At 38.7% G+C, this 26,068-nt stretch overlaps 1 protein-coding gene across 1 annotated transcript in view; it reads right to left on the bottom strand.

Moving 5' to 3' along the window:
* LOC124175102 (sodium-dependent neutral amino acid transporter B(0)AT3) overlaps positions 1-26,068 on the bottom strand; it is a 554,844-nt gene that overhangs the window by 355,082 nt on the left and 173,694 nt on the right. Inside the window, exon 8 of the mRNA XM_046555003.1 lies at positions 21,631-21,714. Coding sequence (XP_046410959.1) covers positions 21,631-21,714 — 84 coding nt within the window. The remainder of the gene's footprint in view (positions 1-21,630; positions 21,715-26,068) is intronic.

Genomic DNA, 26,068 nt, shown 5'->3' with positions numbered 1-26,068 from the left:
GTTCCACCGTACCTGCTCTGGGTGATCGAGGACTACCTTTGAAACAAACGACTGACGTACAAGACGATCAAAGGTCAAGTGACGTGGTAGTTCACCGCGAGGGTCGCCCAGGGATCCATACTTAGACCCGACTTCTGGAACGGGAGCTACGATAGCCTGCTGAGACTAGAGCTCCCGATCGGCGTTCGCCTAGTCGCTCACGCTGACGACGTGGCGGCGGTGATAGCCGAGCGCACTTCAGAACTGGCGTAGTAGGAACTCAACCAGAAGATGAGACGAGTCGGACGGTCGATGACTGACCATGGACTGCAACTCGCGACGGAAAAGACAGAACTGTTGCTTCTCACCAGAAAATGGATACCGACTAGGCTACTCATGACAGTCGGGACACATAAAATCGAGACCAGAGGGAAAATCAAGTATCTGGGCGTGAACCTAGATACAACGATGACCTTCTGGCCTTACATACCAAGGACAGCCCGGAAGTCGGCCGAAATGATAGCATCCTTAAGCCGTTAGATATCAAATACGGAGGGATCGAGACCGGAAAAACGCAGACTACTGATGTGAGCAACGTACTCGATTCTGCTCTACGGCGTGGAGATCTGGGCAGTGTCACATCCTCGATGTCTTCTGCCCCTACCCACTAGTTTTATTTTTTATTACCTTTAAATTTATCATTGAATACATTTATATTTTATATTTTTTATTTTTTATTTTGCGTCTCCGTATGCATTGCATGCATACGGCTCTCTTCATCACCTTTTTACTACTTCGGGAAATGAACACCCCAAGCTATCAACAACCTTACTGTTTAGATAATTCTTCGGGACAATCCTTACCCAAACAGACTCGTATATACAAACTCCCTAAGAGGGATCAAATGACCTGAACACGTGCAACGGATAGATCCGTATGGGTCTATCTGAAGTGTCTGGGCAGTATTGGCCCGAAGATAGAATGAGGATATCTTTATTATATACAAAACACAGCACGGAAATTCCTACCCGCACGTGTGGAAAAGGCGGGATAGTTCATGATAAATTCTCATGCTAGACCGTACCCGATGGGCGGGGGTAGTCTTGACAAATGAAAAAACTCAAAATTCTCTCAGGACCTCCTGATTGGTCCAGCATCCCTCCAGGATACTGGTAACCAATCAGGAAGTAGTTTAGACAAAACCACGCGAATCTTTCAAAAGAGGACAGTCGTCAGTAGTCGTCAGTAGTCGTCAGAGGGTCCTCATTCAGTCTTTAACAAGAAATCTTTCTATCAGTTTCTATTACCAAAAAATCCAATCACGTCAGGCGCTAAGCGAATTCCGTGTTATTTTACTTAAATGTAAACTTTCTTTTACCATTATACATAACTAAAACCAATTTAACCGACTTCAGAGACCTAAATTGAATAAACGTACAGTTGTGTTTTAAAACCCATATCATGAGTAAACCAGTCAATTACCTTTAATGCATTCATTCAATTAATCCATCTAGTATAATTATTTATCCTTTCTTTTGAAACCCCACAAGTAAAATTACACAATTGACAAGCTAATAAAAGCTAAGTAATCAGTCAATTAATACCGTATCCAGTCCTCGCCGAGCACGCAGAGCCGCCCCACAAAGCTCGAATCAACAGTTAACAACAAAAGGTAAGTGACCATTTTTATATCAAAGCCAGTTTAATTAAGAGGGAAAACTGTGTCAAAATTCCAATAATTTATATCCGAAAAAATTAGTCTGAAATAAGCGTTATACTTATGGAGTGATTTGGTCATCAGCCAACCCAGCCCATAACAGCAGATTCCCTGAAGACAGAAATACTGCCACGCCGTAATGACAGTACAAAGACGGAGTGCGTTAGAGATCGTCTACTCCTACCAGACGTTCTCAGCGCAGGCTGCTCTGGCGGTGGCGAGCGTGATTCTCATAGATCTCCTTGCCTTCGAACGCAAGAGGATCTATAGCAGGAACCCGGACACGACATGATGAGATGCGACAACGACAGAAAGAGACAGGGCGATACAGACGTAGCAACAACGCTGGACGGAAGAAACGACAAAAAATTGGACAAGACGACTGATCAAGGACCTGAGTCCGTGAATCCAACGGAACTTTGGGGACGTGAATTTTTACGTCACCGAACTTCTAACGGGTCACGGTTACTTTAGACGCTACCTCTACAGCATGAACCAAGTACGGACGCCGGACTCTAAGTACTGCGGACACGGACGGGACGACGCGGAACACACGTTCTTTGAATTCAGGCGCTGGACAGTACTTAGAAAGAGATTGGAGACGACCGTGAAAGCATCTCGCCCGATGACATCGTCGAGGTGATGCCCCACGGAACAGAGCGGTAGCAGTTCGTTGCCACCTACACAGAGACAATTTTACGACGAATAAAACGCTGACGGCTGCCTGATATGACGTAACTGACGGACGGTCGAAACAGAACGGACAGACAGAACGACGAGACGTGTTGGGACAGGGCCCCCAGCTAGAAGTAATATTAAAATAGTTCCTGGCTGGGGGTGGTTGCACAGGAGGTGGCGGTTTGTTGGGTAGGCCAATCGCCCACATGAACGCCAGCCCGGATGATTGGCACGAATCTGTTATTTGAATTCCGCAACTCTTCGATTAAAAAAAAAAACGATCACAAAATGATAACAATGACAATAATAATACACAATTTTTCCATACGATTAATGGACGTTTTATTTTCTGAAAATGTTTTTTTGTTTCTGGAAAACTTTTTTTACGTGTTAATCAAATGAGGAAATGAAATTAAAAAACTTTTTTCCCTTTTCTGAAACCTTTTTTTCACTTTTTGAAAGCTTTCTTTCACTTTCTGTAAACTTTCTGACAACTTGTTTCCGTAAACGGATAAAAATGAATGATAATTGTTAAATACAATAATAATGAATAAATAATTTATAAATATATTAATAATAATTATATAATTGTTACATATAGGAATTTTCCAATACATGGTATTTACATTTAGAACTTCGATCCGTCCAATATCGTATTGATGAAAAAACGTCTGTGCATGATCGTCCGAGGTGCCAAACGCAAATATTTACAACAGTTTCATATCTACAGTTCTATCTTATTGCTAGTTTATTGAGGGTGGCGGCAAACCCCCAAGCTACGGTGTCGGTCTACCCAGGTATCAATTGTGGCTTGTCATCTTGGTAACTTAGAGCCATTTTTTTCTGTACGATAGTACTAACTTGGTGTTTTTTACTACGTTTCAGTCCTTTTGGTCGGAACAACTTTTTGTAAGCCAACAAACAGCGCTTATAATCGTAAAACGTGATTGTGTTCAACGTTGAAATTTTGACACCATTGGGACGTTTGCTCATTTTGATGTCACTGACGTGTTTTTTTTCGTCCTCACTCATGGTGGTAAATGTGTACAGTTTCGCTCGTAACCCAATGAACTGGGTCATCATTTTTCCGTTGTTCTCATCCTACGTCAGGACCAGACATTTCTTGTTTTTGAGGGGAATACCGTACACATTGTCGGGAGAGTAGTTAGAAGTGTCTAACATTGCGTTCACATCACGTTTGACGATATCATAGATATTAGGTACATTGGATTGGTGAATAAGGCTGTCGGTGTCGGTATACATCAATTTGGCCTGTTTGTTCGGAAAGTTAGTTTTAACATAATTATAATGAAATTCGTACAGAATAATTTTGGAGAGATATAGGATTGCGGCGCCAATGTATATAGGCTTAGCAAAGTAAACTTTGACCCCATTCATTTCTATGATAACCATAACTGTGTCAAATACGGTGCAGCTGTGAAAGTTTGCTCGGGTAATAACACTTCTCGCGCCACCTCTTCCATTCCATTTTGTAACCAATTTAACATCTTTGTGATTTCGCACATTCTCCATAGTCTTCTCAAACACCGCTTTATTCATGAGTTCATAAAAGTTTTACTCAAACTCATTCCTAGACTGCTTGCGCATATCAGTGTTAAGAGTGCTGTAAGGCTTGAGTCATGGAGAATGTGCAAATCTTAAAACTCTATGCACTTTTGATAATTTCAATTCTGAACTTAAACACTGCTTCAAAATTCTATAGTGTAATATATCTTTTGTTTTCGGGTGGAGGGTGGCAACGAGTTCAGCGCTTTTACCACCCAGAGGTGTGAAATGCTCAGGACAAAGGGGTGAATCTTGATGACCCTCATGAAGTTCTATGGAATAGTCTAAATCCACCTCCAGGATGTAACCGATCGGTGAATCGTCCGGGTGAGTTGTTATATCGATGGGATTATGCTCGCACTCGAACGAACCGATCGGAAAACGTGCGCTCATAGCCGCACCGTTGTAGATTGTTGACGTCAAAATATATGAGATATGATTTCACGTCACTCGGATAAAACCTATCCCCATAAATCTGTTATTGTCCCGAGCGTTGTTATTATAACGTTGTACTACACCGCATCAAATGCTTCTTTCAAAAGATAAGATCATTTCTTGGTCGTCTAAAAGTTGTAAAATTACTCTCGTGTGTTTAAGCATCGCGTCAAAAGCAAGTCCCGATGCTGTTTAGTAGCACAACGGATCTAAATCAAATGTTTTGAAGCAGCTGGCTCGGAAATTTTGGGAAATATCGGCAAGCAAAAGAACATGCATCTTTAAATATAAATGAGAATAGTCCCCCGATGACTCCGAATAAAATTCCCCCCAAACATTTTCAGCATGCTCATAATCGGCGTCTGAAATATTTGCATCGCAGAAGCGTGAGTTGAAATGCTTTTTTGCAGGTAATTACGATTCATCGAGTTTCCCCCACCAATCGACGTATTGTTAGCGAAAAACGCGTTTACGACTCATCAAACTGAACTGTGTAGAATTACTATGAAACTGACTCCCTATGGGTTTATCTGCATCATCCAAATAAGACGAAAGTTTATCGATACTGCTAGCCATAAATCTAAACGAATCGATAAATCTCGAGCGCATCATCGTTCCATCAACTCGTTTCGTGACGGATATTATTTTTACTTATTTATGAGTAGCAGTGTAATTTCACCAGAAAAAGTTGACGCAAGGGATTTTATTGAAAAGTGTGAATCGTTATCAAACAAATTTTGAAAAACTATATGTATTGTATGCGTCTCTCTGAAATTTAAATTATAGTACACCGATTATGAGCAGGACCGCAATATTTACCCGTGAAGTGACAGTGATCGTGACACTTTTTCTCCTCAGGCGTAAACTGTGTTACGTCCGGCGTACGACCTCTCTCCATTTTTTCTACTCGCTAACTCTATCACAGTTCTTATAGAAATATCATGGTCTCTGTCCAGTCTTCTTATCTCTACCTAGTCTCACGCTATTCACTATCGCGCTTACTCATCTAATCCCATTCCCTTCCTCAAGCATCTTTACATCTTTTCTGCACCCGTACGTTGGTCGTCTCTAGATTCATTCGTATCCTAACTCTGGAGAACCTCAGAGCTAAAGCTCTTGAATAGCTTCGTGCAACACACTTCAATCTTACCCCTATCTCGACTTCTGGCAATAAATATATACTTGATATTACCAATAAATTCAACGTTACTCAATCCTCAATCCAAACTGCGGTTGTCTCTTAGTACGTGAAAGCAAAGTCAAACCAGATTATTCCTACCACTCGGGAATAAACCACATTCACTGACGTAACATTGGTGGCAGCGGTGATCTTAGCTTTCCAGAAATCCAGTGATACAATTTTACGTGTGTGCTACGCATAAAGTGCCATCTCATAGACCGGTTCCAAATCGTACAAGCTCAGTGATGTTAATACAAAAGTAATACGACTGTGTGATAGTGTTGAGGATACTCTGAAAGTTATATTCTACGTCTAGCGCAATCAACGATCTCTGATTCACACGAACGTCATAAACAAATCCGTATCTGCAAATCGATATTTCTGCAAAACTATTTCCTGCTGCTACTACGAGGACATCTTCATTCTTCACGACTTCTAGTACAACACAACGCACATCGACGTCATCACCGCCTACAGACACGAAATCGCTGTACCAACATCTTCACGGAAGAATACAATATCTTCTTTTATTTCTCCTCTTCATCTTCACTTTGTAAGTCGACAACACCTAGGTTAAAATTTACAACATGACTATCGAAAGCACTTTTCCGCGCCTGCCTTTTAAAGATTCATTGGCTCTGATTCCCACGTTTAAGGGCACTAATATGCCCGTATCGAAGTTCATAATTAGAGTAGAATCCGCAAAATAAGCTGTCTTAGCCAGAGAACTGAATATATGCTCCACACTCATTCGCACGAAAATCGAAGGCGACGCGAGTAAATATCTAGAGTCAGATAACTCGGATTCTCTTCGAGATTTGCTAGACTGCCTAAAACAGACCTACGCATCTAAACAACACCTTCCAGATATCCAGCTAGACCTTGCACAATCGGGACAGAAGCGAAACAAGAGTATTTTAGATTACGGTGCTAGAATAAAACATCTGTTAAGACAAGCGTGCAAATAAATAAAAGCCTCAAAGTCTATGAGTGATGCTTAAGTGCTAAAGAAAAATATCAAAGGTACCGCAAGACTAAGATTTATACAAGGCTGGCTCCGTCGTTAATTTTTCGAATTTACCAGTTTTTCAAATTTATATCTTCAACAATGAAAAGACCTCGTGATTAATGTTAATATTGATAATGCATATCCGCATTTCAATTATTAGACGGTCATTGACTGTCTTACGGGCCTCGCATCAGAAGCGTAAGATTCCAAAATGTAAACACACTTACAGACATTCTTACAGTTGTGCTCGAAGAAGAAGAACACTTTATATTCACACATACAACAACACAAGAAAACAAATTTGATCTTACTGGTGATGAGAGGAATTAACGACATCAGAGTCAGGGCGGCTAGGTGGTCTAGTGGAGTAAGGCTCCGGTAAAGCATCGCTAGATACCAGGTTCGATTCCTGGCTCCGTCGTTAATTTTTCGAATTTACTAGTTTTTCAAATTTATATCTTCAACGATAAGCATATGGCCGCTGATGTCGTCGACGAAGCTGCTTTTTTAAAAAGGTTCCACGGCGAGTGAAAATTTGTCACCTTCGTCGATGAGCAGTTGCTTCAGAACACGACCAGCTGAATATGGATCTGGAAGCGTGCTGTACGTGACTGTAGTAAGCTGATAAGCTTAAGTCTGAGATCATCATCAGTCGCGAAAATGCTTTAATAGTCCCAGTCGTCTGAGTAAACTTAAATTTGGCAGAACATTTTGGTGATGATACCTTTTCAAAATTCTGTTTTACTGAAAATAGTAATGTGAGATCTTTCGTTAGCCGCTTGAGCGACTTTTATCGCATGATACATTATTTCATTCTCATATTCATATAACAACCATTTTCACCCCGTCCAGCAAAAGTCACGTACAAACCGACAACATTCTCCAGTACCGGGTTTTATAAACGATTAGATTAACCGCTACTAAAAGCTGAGCTAAGAAATGCTGAGTCAGGTATAAACAGCTCCACCTGAAAGGCCCTCAAGAATAATCCAAATTTTTCATCAAGAATTATTACAAACCGCCCATACTATAAGCATTTCAAATAGGTTACTTAATAAGCAGTATGGACGGAAGTATGAAAATAACAATAAGGTATCGTTTGCTTTATTCTAGTTAAACAATTACTGAGACTGAAAACCCTCAGAACACCAAATCATGCTTCAGCGTAGGACTCGACCTAGATCTTCGTCAAAGGGTCCCACTCACATTTCATTGGCTCATTACAACGCCCATTTATAGAACTTAGTTGCAGTTGCAGGCTTCTGGATCCTTTGACCCAAGAAGCCACGTCTTTCGTCTGTCGAATCACGGGGTGCGTGGACGGGGATGTGAGTTAGTCCTTTTGAGTAGAATAACTGTGAGAAATCTTAGTTGTGACCGGTCTGAAGTCTCAAGGTTTCTCGTTAACATCAAGCGTTTCGATTTGAACTGTCGATTGAAAAAATTCACTATCGCTTGATTTTCAATTTCACCGTTCTTCACTATTTCTTGTCGTTCCATGAAAAAACACTGTAAGATTCTTCAAGTTTATTACGGAAGATTAAGCCTTGGTCAACAGAATCGCTTAATGAAGACGATTTTTCTTGACCTGGGTGAATTGTTGAGCAATATTATTCTTGGATATCAAGGTCGTGAACAAAAAAACCTCTTTTTTTTTGTATTAAAGTTTCAGCCCGGAAGGGGGCCCTCCTCAGAACAATTTATTTCAGAACATCTGTCACAAACGAAAATTTTAAAATAATGTACAACTTCGTTATAATTAGATTAAATGTGAGAGGTTTGGGTAATAAGCAGAGATGTTTGTGCTAATATGAATAAAAGGAATTACCTGATGATAAACGGACACTTTCGAGTAACGAAGAAAAGGAACCAACTAGTATGTGGTGAATGCGTGTTAGAATAACCGAGTAAAACACGAATGTTCATTTTTAAAAAAAACTACGACAGCGATACGAAACTCCCAAGCATTCATCCTGGTTGTTAATTGAATGAAAACACACAACGACCGTTTTAGGTTTTGAGTCTGAAGCATTTTTGAACGTGTGGAGCGTCCAGTGTGTAGTGGGGAAAAACCGATATCAGTCATTATCAGAGCAAGCACAGAGTCAACGGGTTCAATAGAAATCAGAAAATGTTAAGACGGTAAAATAGAGAGCAAGCTCACTCGGTAATAGATAGTTACGATCGGTGTATCACAGAGGTGTAAATAGTACTCAGATGTTTAATATCTTGTCTTCGATTAACAGAATTGGGATGTGCAACAATATTGCACATTTCTAACAATAACCTATTCTAATACAATGGTTCAACGTCTTTAATGCTGGCTCGACAATAATTGAATGAATGATCAAATTCGATGGCATGTCTAGTCAGTGCAGTATAAACATCCTGACGTTCATGGATATTGCGTTTATGTTCAGTTATCCTGGTGCCCAGTTGCCTACTTGTTTGGCCTATGTAGGACATGTTGCATTGGTTGCCGGGAATTTCATAGACTACACAAGAACGCATACACGGGGGTACAAGGTCCTTACCAGAGTCAAACATAGAGGATAGATCATGTGCACTTTTTCCCACAAATTGGATTTTATACTCAGAGAATATGCTGTTGAGTGACTGAAACAAACCCGCAACGTATGGGATAGTGACAAAATTTTTTTGAATAACTTGTGCACCAGATGCATCATTGTTGTTGTTAGAACTGATCGATGACAAAATGGAATCGTATTTAACCTGTATATGTTTGTTGAGCGAACAAATTGAATAGTCGTTCTTACGTAGTACCTGATGAATCAAGGACATATTTTTGTGACGAAATTCCCTACTTGAAAGTCGAATCGCTCTATCAACCAAACAATAAATCGTTCCAATTTTGTAAAATCGGGGATGGTGAGAATGAAAATTGAAGTACCTTTGTGACCAGGTAACCTTATGGAACCAGTCACTTTTGATGAGCTGGTTACCACTGACGATTGGAACATCCGAAAAGCTAATTCAATGATTACACTCTATTTCAGAGGTGAATTTTAATCTCGGATGGAATTGGTTGAGGACAGATAGCATTTCGTCAACTTTATCAGAAGGGACCGCTGTGATTATGTCATCTACATATCTGAAATAGAAAGGAGGCTTGAAGTCCGGTTTTTTAAGACAATAATGTTCGAGTTCATCCAAAACCATATCCGACAAAATTGGAGAGAGAGGCGAGCCCATCGGTAAACTATAAGTTTGAGCATAGTTGTTCCGATTAAATTTAGAAATGGCAGCCTTAAAACAGATGTGTAATGCTTTTATGAGTTCATTGAGTGGGACAGAAATCTTGTCCACCAACTGATGCCAACGCTGCTTCACCACGTTGATTGCTGGATCTTGTGGAACATTGGTGAACAATGGCACAACATCCAGCGAAACCAACACATGATCAGGTGGGAGACGAAAGTTCATGATAGCTTTAACTAGAGCAAAACTGTCTCTGACACGTGACAGAGGAGGGACAAGGTTGTTACCAATCCATTTACTAAGGAAGCGAGCTAGATTGATGGTAGGACTGTCAGTGAAAGAAGCTATAATTCTTACCAGTGTATCCCGTTTATGAATTTCAGGCAGCCCGTAGGCTCCAGGTGGAAACCAATCAGTTTTAGAAATTTGCCGTCTGAGTTGGTCAGAAATAAGTTTACTTTTGGACCAATCCATTGCTAATTTTTTAACTTCCCGTTGCAGGGTACAAGTAAGATCATATCTAACAACTCTGTAGGTGTTGTTGTTAGAGAGTTGATGCAACATTTTTTCCTCATACATTTGATTGTTCATAACAACAGTCGTGTTGCCCTTGTCTGCCTTCAAGAAAAGTAAATCCTGGTTATGTTTATGAAAGATTTTAGTTTCTTTGATCTTGTCAAGGATATTCTTGTCAACGTGAATGAGAAAAGAGGTGTTGATGAACTTTTTTAAGGCGTTTGTAAAATCTAGCCGAGCCATATTGCGGGGGTCAGAGGGAATAAAAGAGATTTTGGATTCAAAATCAGAGATAAGTTTGTTGGTTGGAATGCGATGGGACTCAGAAGGAATGCCATACTTGGGTCCCATTTATAGCACATCAGCAACATTGATAGGAATTTCCGTATTACTACGGTTCACAATCCAATTTTCAAAGGTCGAGTCGATTAGATTAGAAGTAGGTCTTTTTTTGTTCTCAATAATATTAGCTAGCTTGTTAATGTGAGAAGGCTTGTGAGCATTGAAAACCGATTCCAATTTTTAGTGTCGTGTGTCAAAAACACACCCTCGACAGGTAATTCTACGGGAAGTTAAAAAATTAACAATGGATTGGTCCAAAAGTAAACTTATTTCTGACCAACTTAAACGGCAAATTTCAAAAACTGATTGTTTTCCACCTGGAGCCTACGGGCTACCTGAAATTCATAAGCGGGATACACTGGTAAGAATTATAGCTTCTTTCACTGACAGTCCTACCATCACTCTAGCTCGCTTCCTTAGTAAATGGATTGGTAACAACCTTTTCCTTCCTCTGTCACGTGTCAGAGACAGTTTTGCTCTAGTTAAAGCTATCACGAACTTTCGTCTCCCACCTGATCATGTGTTGGTTTCGCTGGATGTTGTGTCATTGTTCACCGATGTTCCACAAGATCTAGCAATCAACGCGGTGAAGCAGCGTTGGCATCAGTTGGTGGACAAGATTTCTGTCCCACTCAATGAACTCATAAAAGCATTACACATCTGTTTTAAGGCTGCCATTTTTAAATTTAATCGGAACAACTATGCTCAAACTTATAGTTTACCGATGGGCTCGCCTCTCTCTCCAATTTTGTCGGATATGGTTTTGGATGAACTCGAACATTATTGTCTTAAAAAACCGGACTTCAAGCCTCCTTTCTATTTCAGATATGTAGATGACATAATCACAGCGGTCCCTTCTGATAAAGTTGACGAAATGCTATCTGTCCTCAACCAATTCCATCCGAGATTAAAATTCACCTCTGAAATAGAGTGTAATCATTGAATTAGCTTTTCGGATGTTCCAATCGTCAGTGGTAACCAGCTCATCAAAAGTGACTGGTTCCATAAGGTTACCTGGTCACAAAGGTACTTCAATTTTCATTCTCACCATCCCCGATTTTACAAAATTGGAACGATTTATTGTTTGGTTGATAGAGCGATTCGACTTTCAAGTAGGGAATTTCGTCACAAAAATATGTCCTTGATTCATCAGGTACTACGTAAGAACGACTATTCAATTTGTTCGCTCAACAAACATATACAGGTTAAATACGATTCCATTTTGTCATCGATCAGTTCTAACAACAACAATGATGCATCTGGTGCACAAGTTATTCAAAAAAATTTTGTCACTATCCCATACGTTGCGGGTTTGTTTCAGTCACTCAACAGCATATTCTCTGAGTATAAAATCCAATTTGTGGGAAAAAGTGCACATGATCTATCCTCTATGTTTGACTCTGGTAAGGACCTTGTACCCCCGTGTATGCGTTCTTGTGTAGTCTATGAAATTCCCGGCAACCAATGCAACATGTCCTACATAGGCCAAACAAGTAGGCAACTGGGCACCAGGATAACTGAACATAAACGCAATATCCATGAACGTCAGGATGTTTATACTGCACTGACTAGACATGCCATCGAATTTGATCATTCATTCAATTATTGTCGAGCCAGCATTAAAGACGTTGAACCATTGTATTAGAATAGGTTATTGTTAGAAATGTGCAATATTGTTGCACATCCCAATTCTGTTAATCGAAGACAAGATATTAAACATCTGAGTACTATTTACACCTCTGTGATACACCGATCGTAACTATCTATTACCGAGTGAGCTTGCTCTCTATTTTACCGTCTTAACATTTTCTGATTTCTATTGAACCCGTTGACTCTGTGCTTGCTCTGATAATGACTGATATCGGTTTTTCCCCACTACACACTGGACGCTCCACACGTTCAAAAGTGCTCCAGACTCAAAACCTAAAACGGTCGTTGTGTGTTTTTATTCAATTAACAACCAGGATGAATGCTTGGGAGTTTCGTATCGCTGTCGTAGTTTTTTTTTAAAAATGAACATTCGTGTTTTACTCGGTTATTCTAACACGCATTCACCACATACTAGTTGGTTCCTTTTCTTCGTTATTTGAAAGTGTCAGTTCATCATCAGGTAATTCCTCTTATTCATATTAGCACAAACATCTCTGCTTATTACCCAAACCTCTCACATATAATCTAATTATAACGAAGTTGTACATTATTTTAAAATTTTCGTTTGTGACAGATGTTCTGAAATAAATTGTTCTGAGGAGGGCTCCCATCCGGGCTGAAACGTTAACACAAAAAAAAGTGTGTTTTTGTTCACGACCTTGATATTCAAGAATAATATCACTCAACAGAATCGCATTATATTAAGTTCCAATAATAACAATCAATTATTTTACCATTCACAATTGATAAGAATTCAATCATTTTAATACTATAATTGAATCATAAGCGAACTAAATGAACATTTTTGAACAATAAATTTTCGACACATTTGCACAAATGCCAAATTCATAAAGTGGCTCATTACCATCGGCTCGAGATCAACAACCCTTTTGATACTGAGGTGAAGATCTGATCCCGATACAACTCATCACTGATCGATTACATTTGACGAGTCTTAGTCTCGATGATCCACACATCTAAAGCTAAGGTTATTCGAGTAATCTTCTTCAATAGTGGCGAATCATTGTTTTCATCATTCTTTGAACATGAGGTCGTAACCTTCTCTTGTCGCCAATAAAGACAAAACATATTATCACGTGAGCACTTTAATGTAGAATTCGTGGCTAATTGGAAGTAATATCCTTCGAGATACTTCGAGAAAAAGTCTCTTGTTTTTAGCTCGACCCATCAATTTTCCTCATTTCAATTATTTGTTCATTTCTTTGCAAAATTCACAAGTCTATTCGTGCAAGTATATGCATGGGATTTTGGTGCTTCATCCGCTAACGTAAAAAACAGATAATTCTGGATATCTCGGTTCCTACGGTAGGTAGCTGTAAAGGTAAAAGCTGAAGTCAAAAAATGAGCCATTAATTCATGCTTGCGAATGTTTATTGTCAATTGTACCGCTCTCTTTATTTTATCAATAAAGTGTTCGAATAAAACTTGTGGAGTATTAAATTCAGATCAATTAGTTTTCCGCATGATTTTACGATACTAAAATTACACGAGATAGAAAGCTGATTTCTATGAACTGATGATAATTTATACACGTTTTGGCTTTCTTGTCGATGGGCCAGGCTTATTGATGTCATCTATGTCGTCTTCATTGATATCGCAACTTGCTCAGTCAACATCTTCCTCTGTTTCTGAATCGTCAGTCGAAGCTCCGTTGCACTCAATCAAAAGCGATTTCGATTTATTGCAGTCATCTTTCTCTGCGATAATTGTTTGCAACTGCACGATGCTTGTGAATAGTTCTCCACTGTGATGTTCACATATTACGGAGCATTCAAGTCCAGCTTTACGACAACCACAGGATGTTCTATGTTCACTTTTGAATTTACAACGTATTGATTCCAGTAGATTCTCGACCACGCGTTGTCCCGAACGAGATATGTCACGCCTGCTCATTGTCTCGAATGAGAAAATTAGAATCCATCTTTCACCTCAAGCAAGAAATGTCAGGACTGCACGCAGTCCCGATCGAGGAAAGTCAAACAAAAGTCAAAAGTCACGGCTCGATACTTTTTGAAGCTCGGAGAACGTTGTTGGGTTCGATTTTGAAGTATTGTTACAAAGGGTGAAATCACCCGTTTTGCCCCCTCTTTAATGATCTAGTAGTCAGCATAGATAAAAGACGTTTATAAACCTCTTATGTCTTTCAAAAGAAGAAGGTTGCTGCGTCAACCAACATTATTGTAAAAACAGTCTTGTTTCAGACTTTAAACGAGAAACACATATGTTGCATTGAAGCATTTTCACAACATTTTATTCACGCTCTTGATTTCTTTTGACTTGATAATTAAATTCGCGGATCCATATTTATTTTCCGTAACGTCAAAGTACGTTACATTGGTGTCAGAAGTGGGATCTAGAGTTTCTTTTCAATTAACACTTTGCCGTCCGCACGATTCGTAAATATTTATTCGCCTGGCGCCGGCAGCGCTTATTCGGATCACTTGACTTGTCGCCGGCCGTTCTTGACATTATCGGGAGATTATAAATTGTTAAGTTTTACTAATCTCTTTGATAACTTGTGTAACATATTGTTAACGAAACAAAACACCAGCAGAAAGCTAAAGACACTAAAGTGTTGTCACAGACCCCGAGCGATACTGTGCTCATAACACCACTGTGGTGTCGCCGGTTGTTGGCCGGTAATTTGCGCACGTCACCACTGTGGTGTCGCCGGACGGCAAAGTGTTTAGTCAATTCAGTGCGTGAAATAAACTATGAGCAACAGTCGTTTGACGCGCTTACGTCGAAGGGAAAGTGGCGGAGAAGAACCTTGCATTATGGAGAATCCGCGGGTCCCTGAAACGATTCCATCACCTTCAGTGGACCCTCATCCAATTCCTTCGATAGTCTCTCAAATTGATCTGCTGAAGATTATGTCTCAACAACAAGAGGCCGCTGAGCGTCAACAACAGCAACTTCTTCAGCTGCTTCTTGATCAACAAGAGCAGCGAAAAAGAGAACAAGAACAGCGAGAAAGGGAAATTGCCTCTCAGTTGGAGCAGCGCAGGCCTGATAGAGAAGCTCAAGAACGATCCGAGACCAGTCTGCATGAACTGTTCCGGACGACTGTGGCAGCTCTTCAGGCTGTTCATCAGGTGAATGGCTCAGGAGAACCGGCTGTCACCTCACGAGGTTCCAGAGTCGTTACTCGGCTTCCCTCTCCTGTTCCCTCTCCTGTTCCCTCTTCTGTTCCCGTTCCCGCTGTTCGACAGGTCCAACATCCAGGACCGTTCCAGGATGTACGAGACTCAAGGTCTGTGCCTTTTATTAGGGGAATGGATGAATCCCCAATTGGTAGAGTAACAGTTAATAATGAGGTTGGCTTTTCCGAGCCTTTGCCTCACGTTCCATCTCGTTATTCCCATTTAAGCCAATTAAATAATACAAGATTTCCTGGGGTTACTTCTCAAATTAACGAGAAACCTTTTTATCCTTAAAAACCGCCAATTTTTGATGGAAAGATTCCATGGGCAGATTATAAACGCCAGTTTAAGACGATTGCAAAACATAACCAGTGGGACTCCGCCATGAGGGCCCACAGTCTTGCCTCTTGTCTTCGAACGCCGGCTTTGAATGTTTTAAGGGCATTGTCTGAGGAAGAAATTTCCGACTATGAAAAACTTAGCTCCGCGCTTAAATTAAGATACGGAAATGACCACTTGACAAAACTGTACACAGCTCAATTACAGACTAGAAGACAAGGACGAGACGAAGACCTCGCGTCTCTTAGTCAAGATATTGAACGGCTTTCTCGTGTAGCTTTGCCAGATCACGAGCCATCTCGTAATTTATTAGCGATACAAGCTTTCTTAAATGCAATCAATGATCCAGAAATTAAAATGGCCGTTGGGACATCGGGTCTCACTTCTCTGCGGGAGGCAACGGCCAAAGCCCTTGAGGTGGAGGCAATGAGGAAACAATATTTTGGGTTGAACCGGTTTCGACGGATTGAGGTGTCCAAAAGCACCTCAGAAAGACGAGGTTTTGAACACTCGGAAGAGTCAAAGCCTCAAAATTACACAAATAAAAATAATAACAAGTATTATAATCGTGAAAATCGTGGTTCTCTTCAGAATCAGAGTAACAAACACGAAATTAGAGGCGAAGTTACGACAGATCAAAATATAGTAACTTGTTTATTTTGTCATAAAATAGGACATGATGCCAATCATTGCTTTTTACTTAAAAAGAATAGTAGAGAAATGATACAAAACTCGCATTCAGATTCCTATAATTGGCGAAGAAGAGATATAGAGGTTGGGGAAGAAAATCCTGAATCCTCAAACTAACTCTTCTTCTGAGACTGGTTTGAGGAACTAGTTTCAGACGTTTTTATATACAATCATCATTGGAGTTAACCTCTTTCTTTGAATTATTTTGGTTATGCGTGACAGGCATTCCCAACCTATTTTATTGCCTGTCAGGGAAATGAAGCTCGTCGAAGGTCAGGTAATTTTCGCGACTTCGAATCTCATTTATTGATGAAAAATTTCGATCTTCTCATTCGCTCGTCTGAGCTCAGAGTAGATTTGATTGTTTATTTGCGAGTTTCCCCAGAAACTTCTTTTGCTCGAGTTAGTTCCCGTTCTCGTGAGGAAGCATCGAGTATTTCTTTAGAGCTACTCAGAACTATTCATGAGGTTCATGAGGATTGGCTAGTAAATCAAACCTTTTCTTCTTTATCGGCTCCTGTTTTGGTTATAAATGCAGAAGCTACGGCCGATCAAGTTTATAAAGATTTTTGTACTTCCTTGACATGGGGAAGTTAACCTATACTTGCTTTATTAAGGCTTTAAGAAGTTGTTTGTTTTGAAATGATCTTTTGTTTTCCTAAGAGTTTTGTTTTCTTCTGGAAACTTCTTCTTCGGAATTGAGTTTTGTGTTGGATAGGCTTTGGTTTATTAATGTGAAAAGAGCCACGATTATTTTTCGAGGTCGATGAGCGATTGCTTGATTTTCACATTTTATTAACCTTAAGTGTCAGTGTTTGTAAGCACTTTTCAGGTTATTTGCCGAACAGCTTTTACTTTCCGACCTTTCCCAATTCCTAAGGATGACTGGTGGCCTTCATTTTGAAGAATGACACGAAATAAATGAGATAAGATCGTTTCTTTTCTTTCAAATAAATATTCAATTTATTTTATTCGTGTATTCTCTCAGATTCACTTAGTGAATTTGAATTGTTATACCACCACTCACATTTGTCCTCCAAACTCTAGGGTGTGCTATTTCTGAAGAAAAAACCCATTCCTTTTTTCTGTTTCCTGTGCCGGTTCTCAGAGGGAATCAGCCTTTACGTTGCCTAGGACCCAGAGTTCTTCCAGTTATGGTTTCCCGCCTCGTCGTACTCATCTGTGTTTGATTCACTGGGCTATTTTCCCTGAAGAGGAATGAATTTTCTTTTCGACGACGATCCGGATGATTTTGATGTCTTTAAATTCATGAAGATACACAACACTCAATAACAATAACCTTTGTAAAAACAAGGCACATAAATTTTTGAAGTTATTTAACGCTCAACTATCTGCTCAAGGTTTTCTGTGGTTTACCTTGAGACTGTGGGCAAATGCCAGATAGTAAAAAAGGGAGTCCTTAAATTTTCAGAGCCACAGCTCCAACTCACCTTTGAGCACTGACTGCTAGATCACTTTCATAATTGTTTTATCTTTCCCGAGTCGGGACGACTCTTTTCCTCGGGGGGGAGTAGTCTTACAAAGGGTGAAATCACCCGTTTTGCCCCCTCTTTAATGATCTAGTAGTCAGCATAGATAAAAGACGTTTATAAACCTCTTATGTCTTTCAAAAGAATAATGTTGCTGCATCAACCAACATTATTGTAAAAACAGTCTTGTTTCAGACTTTAAACGAGAAACACATATCTTGCATTAAAGCATTTTCACAACATTTTATTCACGCTCTTGATTTTTGACTTGATAATTCAACTCGCGGATCCATATTTATTTTCCGTAACGTCAAAGTACGTTACACTATCAAGAACCAGTACTAGATGTCGTGTTATCATTTTTAAAATCCAACAGGTTTAACTTGATGCTTCAGATTACGTGTAAAGGCTGTAAATCTATAATGATGAATATGTATCTATAAATCAACTTTCTCTTTTTTCTCATTGATACTTTCATCGTTTCTACGGTTCCGCTTTATAGCCAGAAAGTTTTTTCATTATTGATTTATAGCCCAACTGCCATTGTATTGTTGACGTCATTCTTACGATATTTCTACAGTGAAATTACTGGATTATATTACACTAGCAGTATACGGCAGTATTGGGACAAGCGTATTATTTTGTATTATTCTTTTATAGTATTCTTAACTAATCACCTTCCGGAGTGAAAATGGTGTATATATGATTATATATGTAAACACGTGCAATCATATGCAACTATATACCATAATGTATCGTTAAATATAACACTATGTATAACCATATACAACTTCATATGAGTATACATATATTATTATACATTATCGTATATGATAAGATATGTTTTCATATGTAATTTTGTATAAACTATTTTTACCCAGGACGTGCTTCACTATTCCACATTTACAACATAATATACAAATGTCGATGTATGTAGAACTGTAGGTAAAAAAAAGAAGTTTATTATAAACATTTTTCAATAAAAATACGGGTTCAAATTTATTTGGGAAAGTATAGTTTATTAAATGAACAAGTATAAAGAAAGGAAAACAAATTAAAAGGACATAACTTTAATTTAAGTGACGAATAAGTCATTGCAAGGACTTAGATGGCTAGAAACAAGAAGTGAAAGACCTAGTCTTACTCATGATCCAAACGTATGTAACCCAAATATTTGTAGCTACAAACACTCATCACGATATGCAATACTAATGATGTCACTGACACTTGACAATAGCTGTTTAAATGGCGAAATTTGATAACGTCGCGCGTCGTTTGAAATTCATTAGGATTTGATTATGTCATATTTGAAAAACGAAATCACTTATTGCCGAAAATATGTAAACTGATTATCACAGTTATTCATGTAACAATTATTAGTAGAAATATATAATGTGCTTTTTAAAACTATCTTATGACCGACTTCCAGAATCTAGGGAGTATAATAATATAATATTTGTGAATCCATGTGGTCGCATCTAGATACAATCATAACGCGCAAGTTTTTGCAGCGTTTCTCCCTACATTTCTATGGATGTCGATTCGTATTAACCACTGGAAAATTCAACCTGAGCACATTTCAAGTTTTGCAATTTCCTAGTTTTTTACGGGAATGTTTCTATGCAAGTGCAACTGCTTTGTCGGCTTCTATGTTGGGATTCTTCACAGTTATAATGAACAAAGACAACTTTGACGATTTCTATCTTAGATAATACTTGAATCATTTCAATATCGTACATGATATACATCAGTGTTAAGAATTAAGTCCTCTAAAACCTGCATTGTGTGGCAAGGTAGAATTTATTCATCTCTTTATAGAGCTAAATTAATACAACCTAGCTTGGTCAAAATTCAAATTCTCCCGCCGAGTGCCACCTCAGATGGAAGCACATGTACTTGAGGTAGTAACACACCAGCTGCGGTCACGAGGTGGCTGAGCGTTTACATATTTATTCATACGTTGCAACTAGTACTGAGGGTATGGTGAAGTTCTCCATTCTATATCGCGCATAAGCACCACCATAAAGATAATTTTACATAGCTTAGTGAACGTGGGTAAGTTGAAGGAGAGAGTTGAGCAAGAATAAGTGATTCAATAATAAAGGTATTGTTCTTTATAATGAACACCCTTATTTTGTCAAACCTCTCCAACTTCCACCCAGAATTTCGCTCTCCTCGATAGCCAGAATACATCGACACCGAATGGCATGACCCTGTACTAAAACAAAGCCGTGAGCTAGGTCAGTAAAATTATTTTTCTGGCACTCAATAAACGATCATTTTTCAGTAAACAATTGGATTGAATACGATGAGATTAACGACACACATTTGGCTGGATTGCGGGTTCAGCTCATAGCTGTGGCGAATCTTGACGATCCGTGTTACGATTGAAACTATTTATTGGTAAAATTGAAAGGGGCAATACAATTGACAATCAACATTTGTAAGCGTGAATTGTAGGCATTTTTTCGTTATAACCTGCTTCCCCTTACAGCTATGAAAAAATGCCTTTCGTAAAAGTTGTAGGTAAGATTTTCCCCTGAAAAACTAAAAGAGAAAAACGAAAACCCATCTAGTTGGAGCCGAAATATCAAAGATTACCTGTTTCTCAAAGTAGCGGACGAAGCACAAGATAAGTTTGTTGAATTTCGGTAGATTTGGGCATCACTTCTGACTTTCTATTTGTCCTAAAAAAATGTACAATTTAATTCGTTTCGTAGATGTCAGCTACTTGTCGAACTAATTTTACTGCACTTCTGAAATTATAATTCATTCGGATTACACAATTATTATAATTGCAATTAAACTTTACTCAAGGTAAGTTCGTTTTATGGTTAGACTATATTCAGTGATAGTGAAACGAGATACAATATTCTATCGATTCAATATAAAACATGAAGATATTCTTTTTTGGGTAGGGAGAACGAAACATTCGTACACTTACGCATAGTAAAGCTTCCAAAAAAAAAAAAAAAACAAGTTAGCAAATATAGCCGTATCGACACATGGTATTGTAAAATAAAAAATTGTACATCGGTGATGAGCTTCTTGAATGAGCAGAAGATTTGGGTAAGGTTTACTAGAGGAATTACATAATTCTCACAATCTGTTTCTAAACAAACTATGATGGTCATCGTATTTGTTTATTATTTGGCTTGATAGCCAATAGGTCTATCCAAATTGAATGTCGTACAGAAACAAAGAAATCTTTTTTTAAATATCTATTATCAAGAGGGTGAAGGCTTGTGAGTACGGGCAAACAAATAATTGCTTGCGATAGGTCACATAAAATTAAACCGACCGTACATTTGAAGTTTTTTTTCTATCTTGTATAATTCACAGAACACATGGAAAAGATTGATAACTCCCTCATGTTTGGAAGATATTTGAATCCATTATAAGATATTCATATATTTCAAGCAGCTCTACAGATTACAACAAATTAAAGAATAACCCATGTTTCATAGCATCAGAAAGGTAACCTTCCTTGTCAATTAAGTTTTTGAACCCTCACCCTCTGAACTATAAATTTTGTATCATAAAAACCAACTCATTCGTAGAGGCATTTCTGAATTATAAAATCTAATCGGAGGAACGCCTTTACGCATAATTGATTAAGTGCTCAAACGTGCAAATATATTCGTTATCTAACTCACCAAGCATTCAGGTTCTGAAGCGTAGGATCCGTTCTGGAAATATTTGTTCGGACACTCCGACCAGGGAAGTTCCGATTGGAAGCTCTGTACGGAGAGATTAGAGACCACATGTCAGAATCAAAGTGTGTGGAAAAGTTTGTATGAATGAGTGTTCAATTTTTGTCACGTTTTAGCCAGACTTCGGACCTATCTGAGACCGTAATATCTTGAAAATTATTCACAGAACATCCTAGAAAAAAGGAAGTAAACAAAAAAAAAAGAACTAAAAAAGATACAGATTAAGGCGGGCTTGAATTTGTTGCTCACCAGGCAGTGATTTCAACCTCAATAATACGAATATAAGGTTTTCGATGAACGGAAGTGAAAATAAAATATTTACACTTACATTGCGTAAATTATTAAAAACATCAGGTTAACCGTAAAGTGAAGAGTATGTATTATACGGTGTGATTACCTATACATGACAAACCACACGTTTATTTCAGGTATAGCCATATTGTCGACTTAAAGTGGAAAGCAACCCTCCGTATAATGTTTCAATACTTTCAGTCAATTGAATAGGAGAAACTGAAATTGGAGGTGACATCTGAGAATATGTTATCATAACGTTTCTTGAGTATATTACGCAGTTTACCCCGCAATTCAATCGTAATAATTGTGCCTCATTCTTGTTAATGTTGAGCTTACTAATATTTCAAAATTCTCATTTCATCTGTCTAGACTAATTTGCAGATATTCAACAAAGAATTGTAAATAATTTTTCGTTGTTTAGTTTTGACTACAATTTGTTCGTAACATTTTGCAATTATTATCATTCGCAGTTCGTAACCCGACCGTTTAAATATTTTTACCGGTATTCATCACTCCTTTCCTCTTTTTTCAGGAGCCTCCATTCAAAAGATTTTCTTCTCTGTAAACTCGTATCCACATTTAGCCACTGAATGTGCAAGCGACCACTTGAAAGTTTTTATTAGGTTTTATGAGTTTCAATGGGAACTTCAGAAATCTTGGATATATTGTGTCGTTGGCTTTCATTCTGACCTACAAAGCCCAGACTTATACACAAGAACCATAATACTTAAACCATTCTTAGTCCCTCCCCCGACCCAATACATTTACGTAGAACTCCTACTCTTAAACTTGACCTACCCTGATATTTTAAACAAACTGCCCACTTTCTTTACGTAAACGATAACCACAAGTTACCAATCACCCTGTTTTTGCTAGAAAACCATTTACACTTTCACCGTCGTGAACAATAAAAACTTTACACCTTAACTTGATAAACACATACCTTAACAAACATTATCTTAATCTGAACAATCAATTTGAAAATTTTTTTAGCTTGAAAATTTCACTTTGACCTGAGCACTTTTTCACGTCTATTTAAGTGCATTGTAATGTAACATTTTTAATGCTAATTACAAACGGCTCTCCGAACCCTAGGCGGAACCCAAATCAGAGGTTTGCAATAAGAGCTGTCAATAAAGTGGAACAAAACCGCAAAGACAAGAGTCAAACCTCAGTGCAGGGACACTTCACGGACTGACAAATAAGATATTACAAAGTCTTTGTTTAGTTTTGAACATTTTAATCGCTGACGAATTTAGGGCAATCACATGATGAGTAACCTGGTGACATTGTTGGGGGAAAATCGATGGACATATGGCAACTACAGAAAGCGGCGAGCACCAACATGGTTACGGAGTAAGCGCCAACGTAAAGCTCTGCAGTGAGGAACCAAGGCGGATTCCCGCTGTTGGCCAGCGAGCCGAAGCCTCCCCGCAAAACACTAGCACTTTACTGCATCCCAAAGTTGTACCATGCCACGGACGAATTAGGGAGCACCAACAACACCAATAGACAATCAGCGTTCTGCGACAGCCGACATCAACGTTACGATAAGCTTCTAGATGCGGTTATCCTGCTTTCTTTTCAAACGTAAGACTGAATTATGTAGTTTTTTGAGTGTCAATAATAGTTTATGCTTTGGATGTAAGATTAACTATAATCACCACAGATTTAGTTGTATTAAGGTTTCTGCGGCAAGAGATTTTTGTGAACGCAATCCAAATATGTATCATCGTGCTCAAGGCTGGTCAAGAAACACGACTGTTGTCAGGGACCACTTTAAGTGTAACGGTAAAATTCTTTTGCTTTTGAACAACCGATCAACGAATAAGATTGTTGAATTTGATAGAACTTGAACTTTAGAAATCTGGGTCGATTCTTCAGCAAGTCTCCTGATACGAAGCAGTAGGAGAGAGTCGGATAGCTCCGAACAGCGGGTACCCCCGACCACCAACTAGTTCAGTTATCTTATGGTAGATGAAAATGCTGCAGATCAGTAAATTGGTGCTCTATCATGTGCTGAGCAGCCTCCTAACTGCCGAGAACTGTCTTAATAGTGATCACGTTCGTAATTTTTGTGCTCATTGTCAAATCACACCACGTCGAAGATAATTTCCACGATTGGCTGGTGAAGAGAAGAGGTCAGCAGAATTAAGGTTTTGTATTATTAAAAGGTAGGTTATGATGTCTCAAAAACGAGAGTACAACTTTACGTTGAATAAGTAGGTGATTGTTTTATTGTCGAATATTTCCATAAACAGTAAAAATCGAGTAGCTTGCATCACTATTGTCGGGTCGTACGAATCAGAGAAAAAGAAGCAGCTAAAATATATGCTATTTTACGGAGTTCTTCAAAAGATGGGCTGTAAAAAACCAAAAGAGGAGAAGAGGCCAATGCGTATGAGTGCACATTTTACCAGAACTCGAAAGGGAATTAGTGAGTCACGTGAAGGATCTGGATAAACTTAGCCCTACAACTAGTGGAGAGTCTTGAAAGTTAGGTTTGGATTCGGGGAACTTGAATATTTAACGCTGGCGAGGCAGGGGTCACGTGCGTTCATACGAATATTTAAGTGATATTGGCCAAGGGAAAACGGCAAGTTGGAAAATTAACATTTGAAGAAAGAGTTCGCAATGTAACGGTAATCTTCTGTATGAGTGTCATCGGAAATTTCGTCCCTCCTCTCTTCTTCTCTTCTCGCAATAGGACGATTCAACGACTTATGATGAACATCCCAGATTGAAGTGTAGGGATCGTTCGGTCTAAAGTCTGGATGGATAGGAATATTTTTCTTCATTGGCTCGAGAACGTTATGGAACGTGTGCATCCTACAAAACAAGACCCTGTGATACTGGTAGTAGATGGCCATTGCAGTCACAAAGTCACTTATTTCGTACGCATGAAAGCATCATGTACGCATGCTAAGTTTTCCATCTCATACAACCCATAAACTGCAGCCAGTTCATCGAACTGTGATAAAACCATTCAGTGTTGCATATACGCGAATGCCTGTGCTTTGTAGATTGGAAAGAATCATGGATTGAAAAGTTCCAACTATGACATCGCAGAGCTCGTAAATATAGCTTATTCAAAATTTTGTTGATTAGATTTAGTAATCTGGGGATTTCAAGCAACAGTTATACACCCATTTGACCTAAAATTTTCCCTGACACTATTTTTGCAACTTCTGCAGTCACTGAAATACCACAGTCTGCTGATTCGAACAACGCTTGTAATTCAGAAGCACCCGTCTCTACAGATACTGCTCTCGCTAATGTTACTAATGGACCAACAGTGCGATGCTTCGAGAAATAGTCGGCATGATATTCAAGAAATCGCACCTCTACCAGATAGTGGTCAACATAAATTGTTAAGACGTGAGAGATGAAGTGAAAAAAGTGCGATCCTAACATTAGACTTTTATAATATCGAGTTGGTAAATAAATATCGGAATAAAATCATCTAAAATATTTTAAAAAAGCCGCCAAGTACCGTAATCATATTATAATGAAAAACTTTTCGTTAATCTTTCCTGTAAAATCAGTAAAAATGCCGGGCACAACCTTCATTAGTATAATATGGCTGTTTCTGGATATAAATCTTCTACATTACTGACACACGGTAACGGACACATAGACACGGTCTTTCATTTACGATACAAGAACCTACAACTACTGCCCGCACACCTAAGGATTCCCAAAATGGCATTTAATAACTTAAAATTGATTCATCTAAGTCAGGTTCCAAATTTAAACATTACTAGCCAGAATTGCAAATAGTACATTACGATGTGCGGGGTGACCTACGTGCGCACGAGTATCATATACTATTTTTCCTATTAAGTTGCGCAAAGTTCGACCACTACAATTATTTCGAATAGTTGAAACGTATAGAACGGTGGCGTTGGGGCGCCGCGACGGGGGGGTTCGGAGGGGCGAAGCCCCCCCGCCCAAAAAAAAAACAAATTATACAACTATTATAAATTTATTAAATTAAGAAAAATCTGATTTACTTATTATTTTCAATTATTATTAATATTTATCGTAATGTGACAATTTACAAAATGAAATGGTATATTTTTTAATG

Source organism: Neodiprion fabricii, chromosome 2 (assembly GCF_021155785.1).
Source record: "Neodiprion fabricii isolate iyNeoFabr1 chromosome 2, iyNeoFabr1.1, whole genome shotgun sequence".
In the NCBI taxonomy this organism is placed as follows: domain Eukaryota; kingdom Metazoa; phylum Arthropoda; class Insecta; order Hymenoptera; family Diprionidae; genus Neodiprion; species Neodiprion fabricii.
This window is presented reverse-complemented; position numbering and strand designations above follow the sequence as displayed.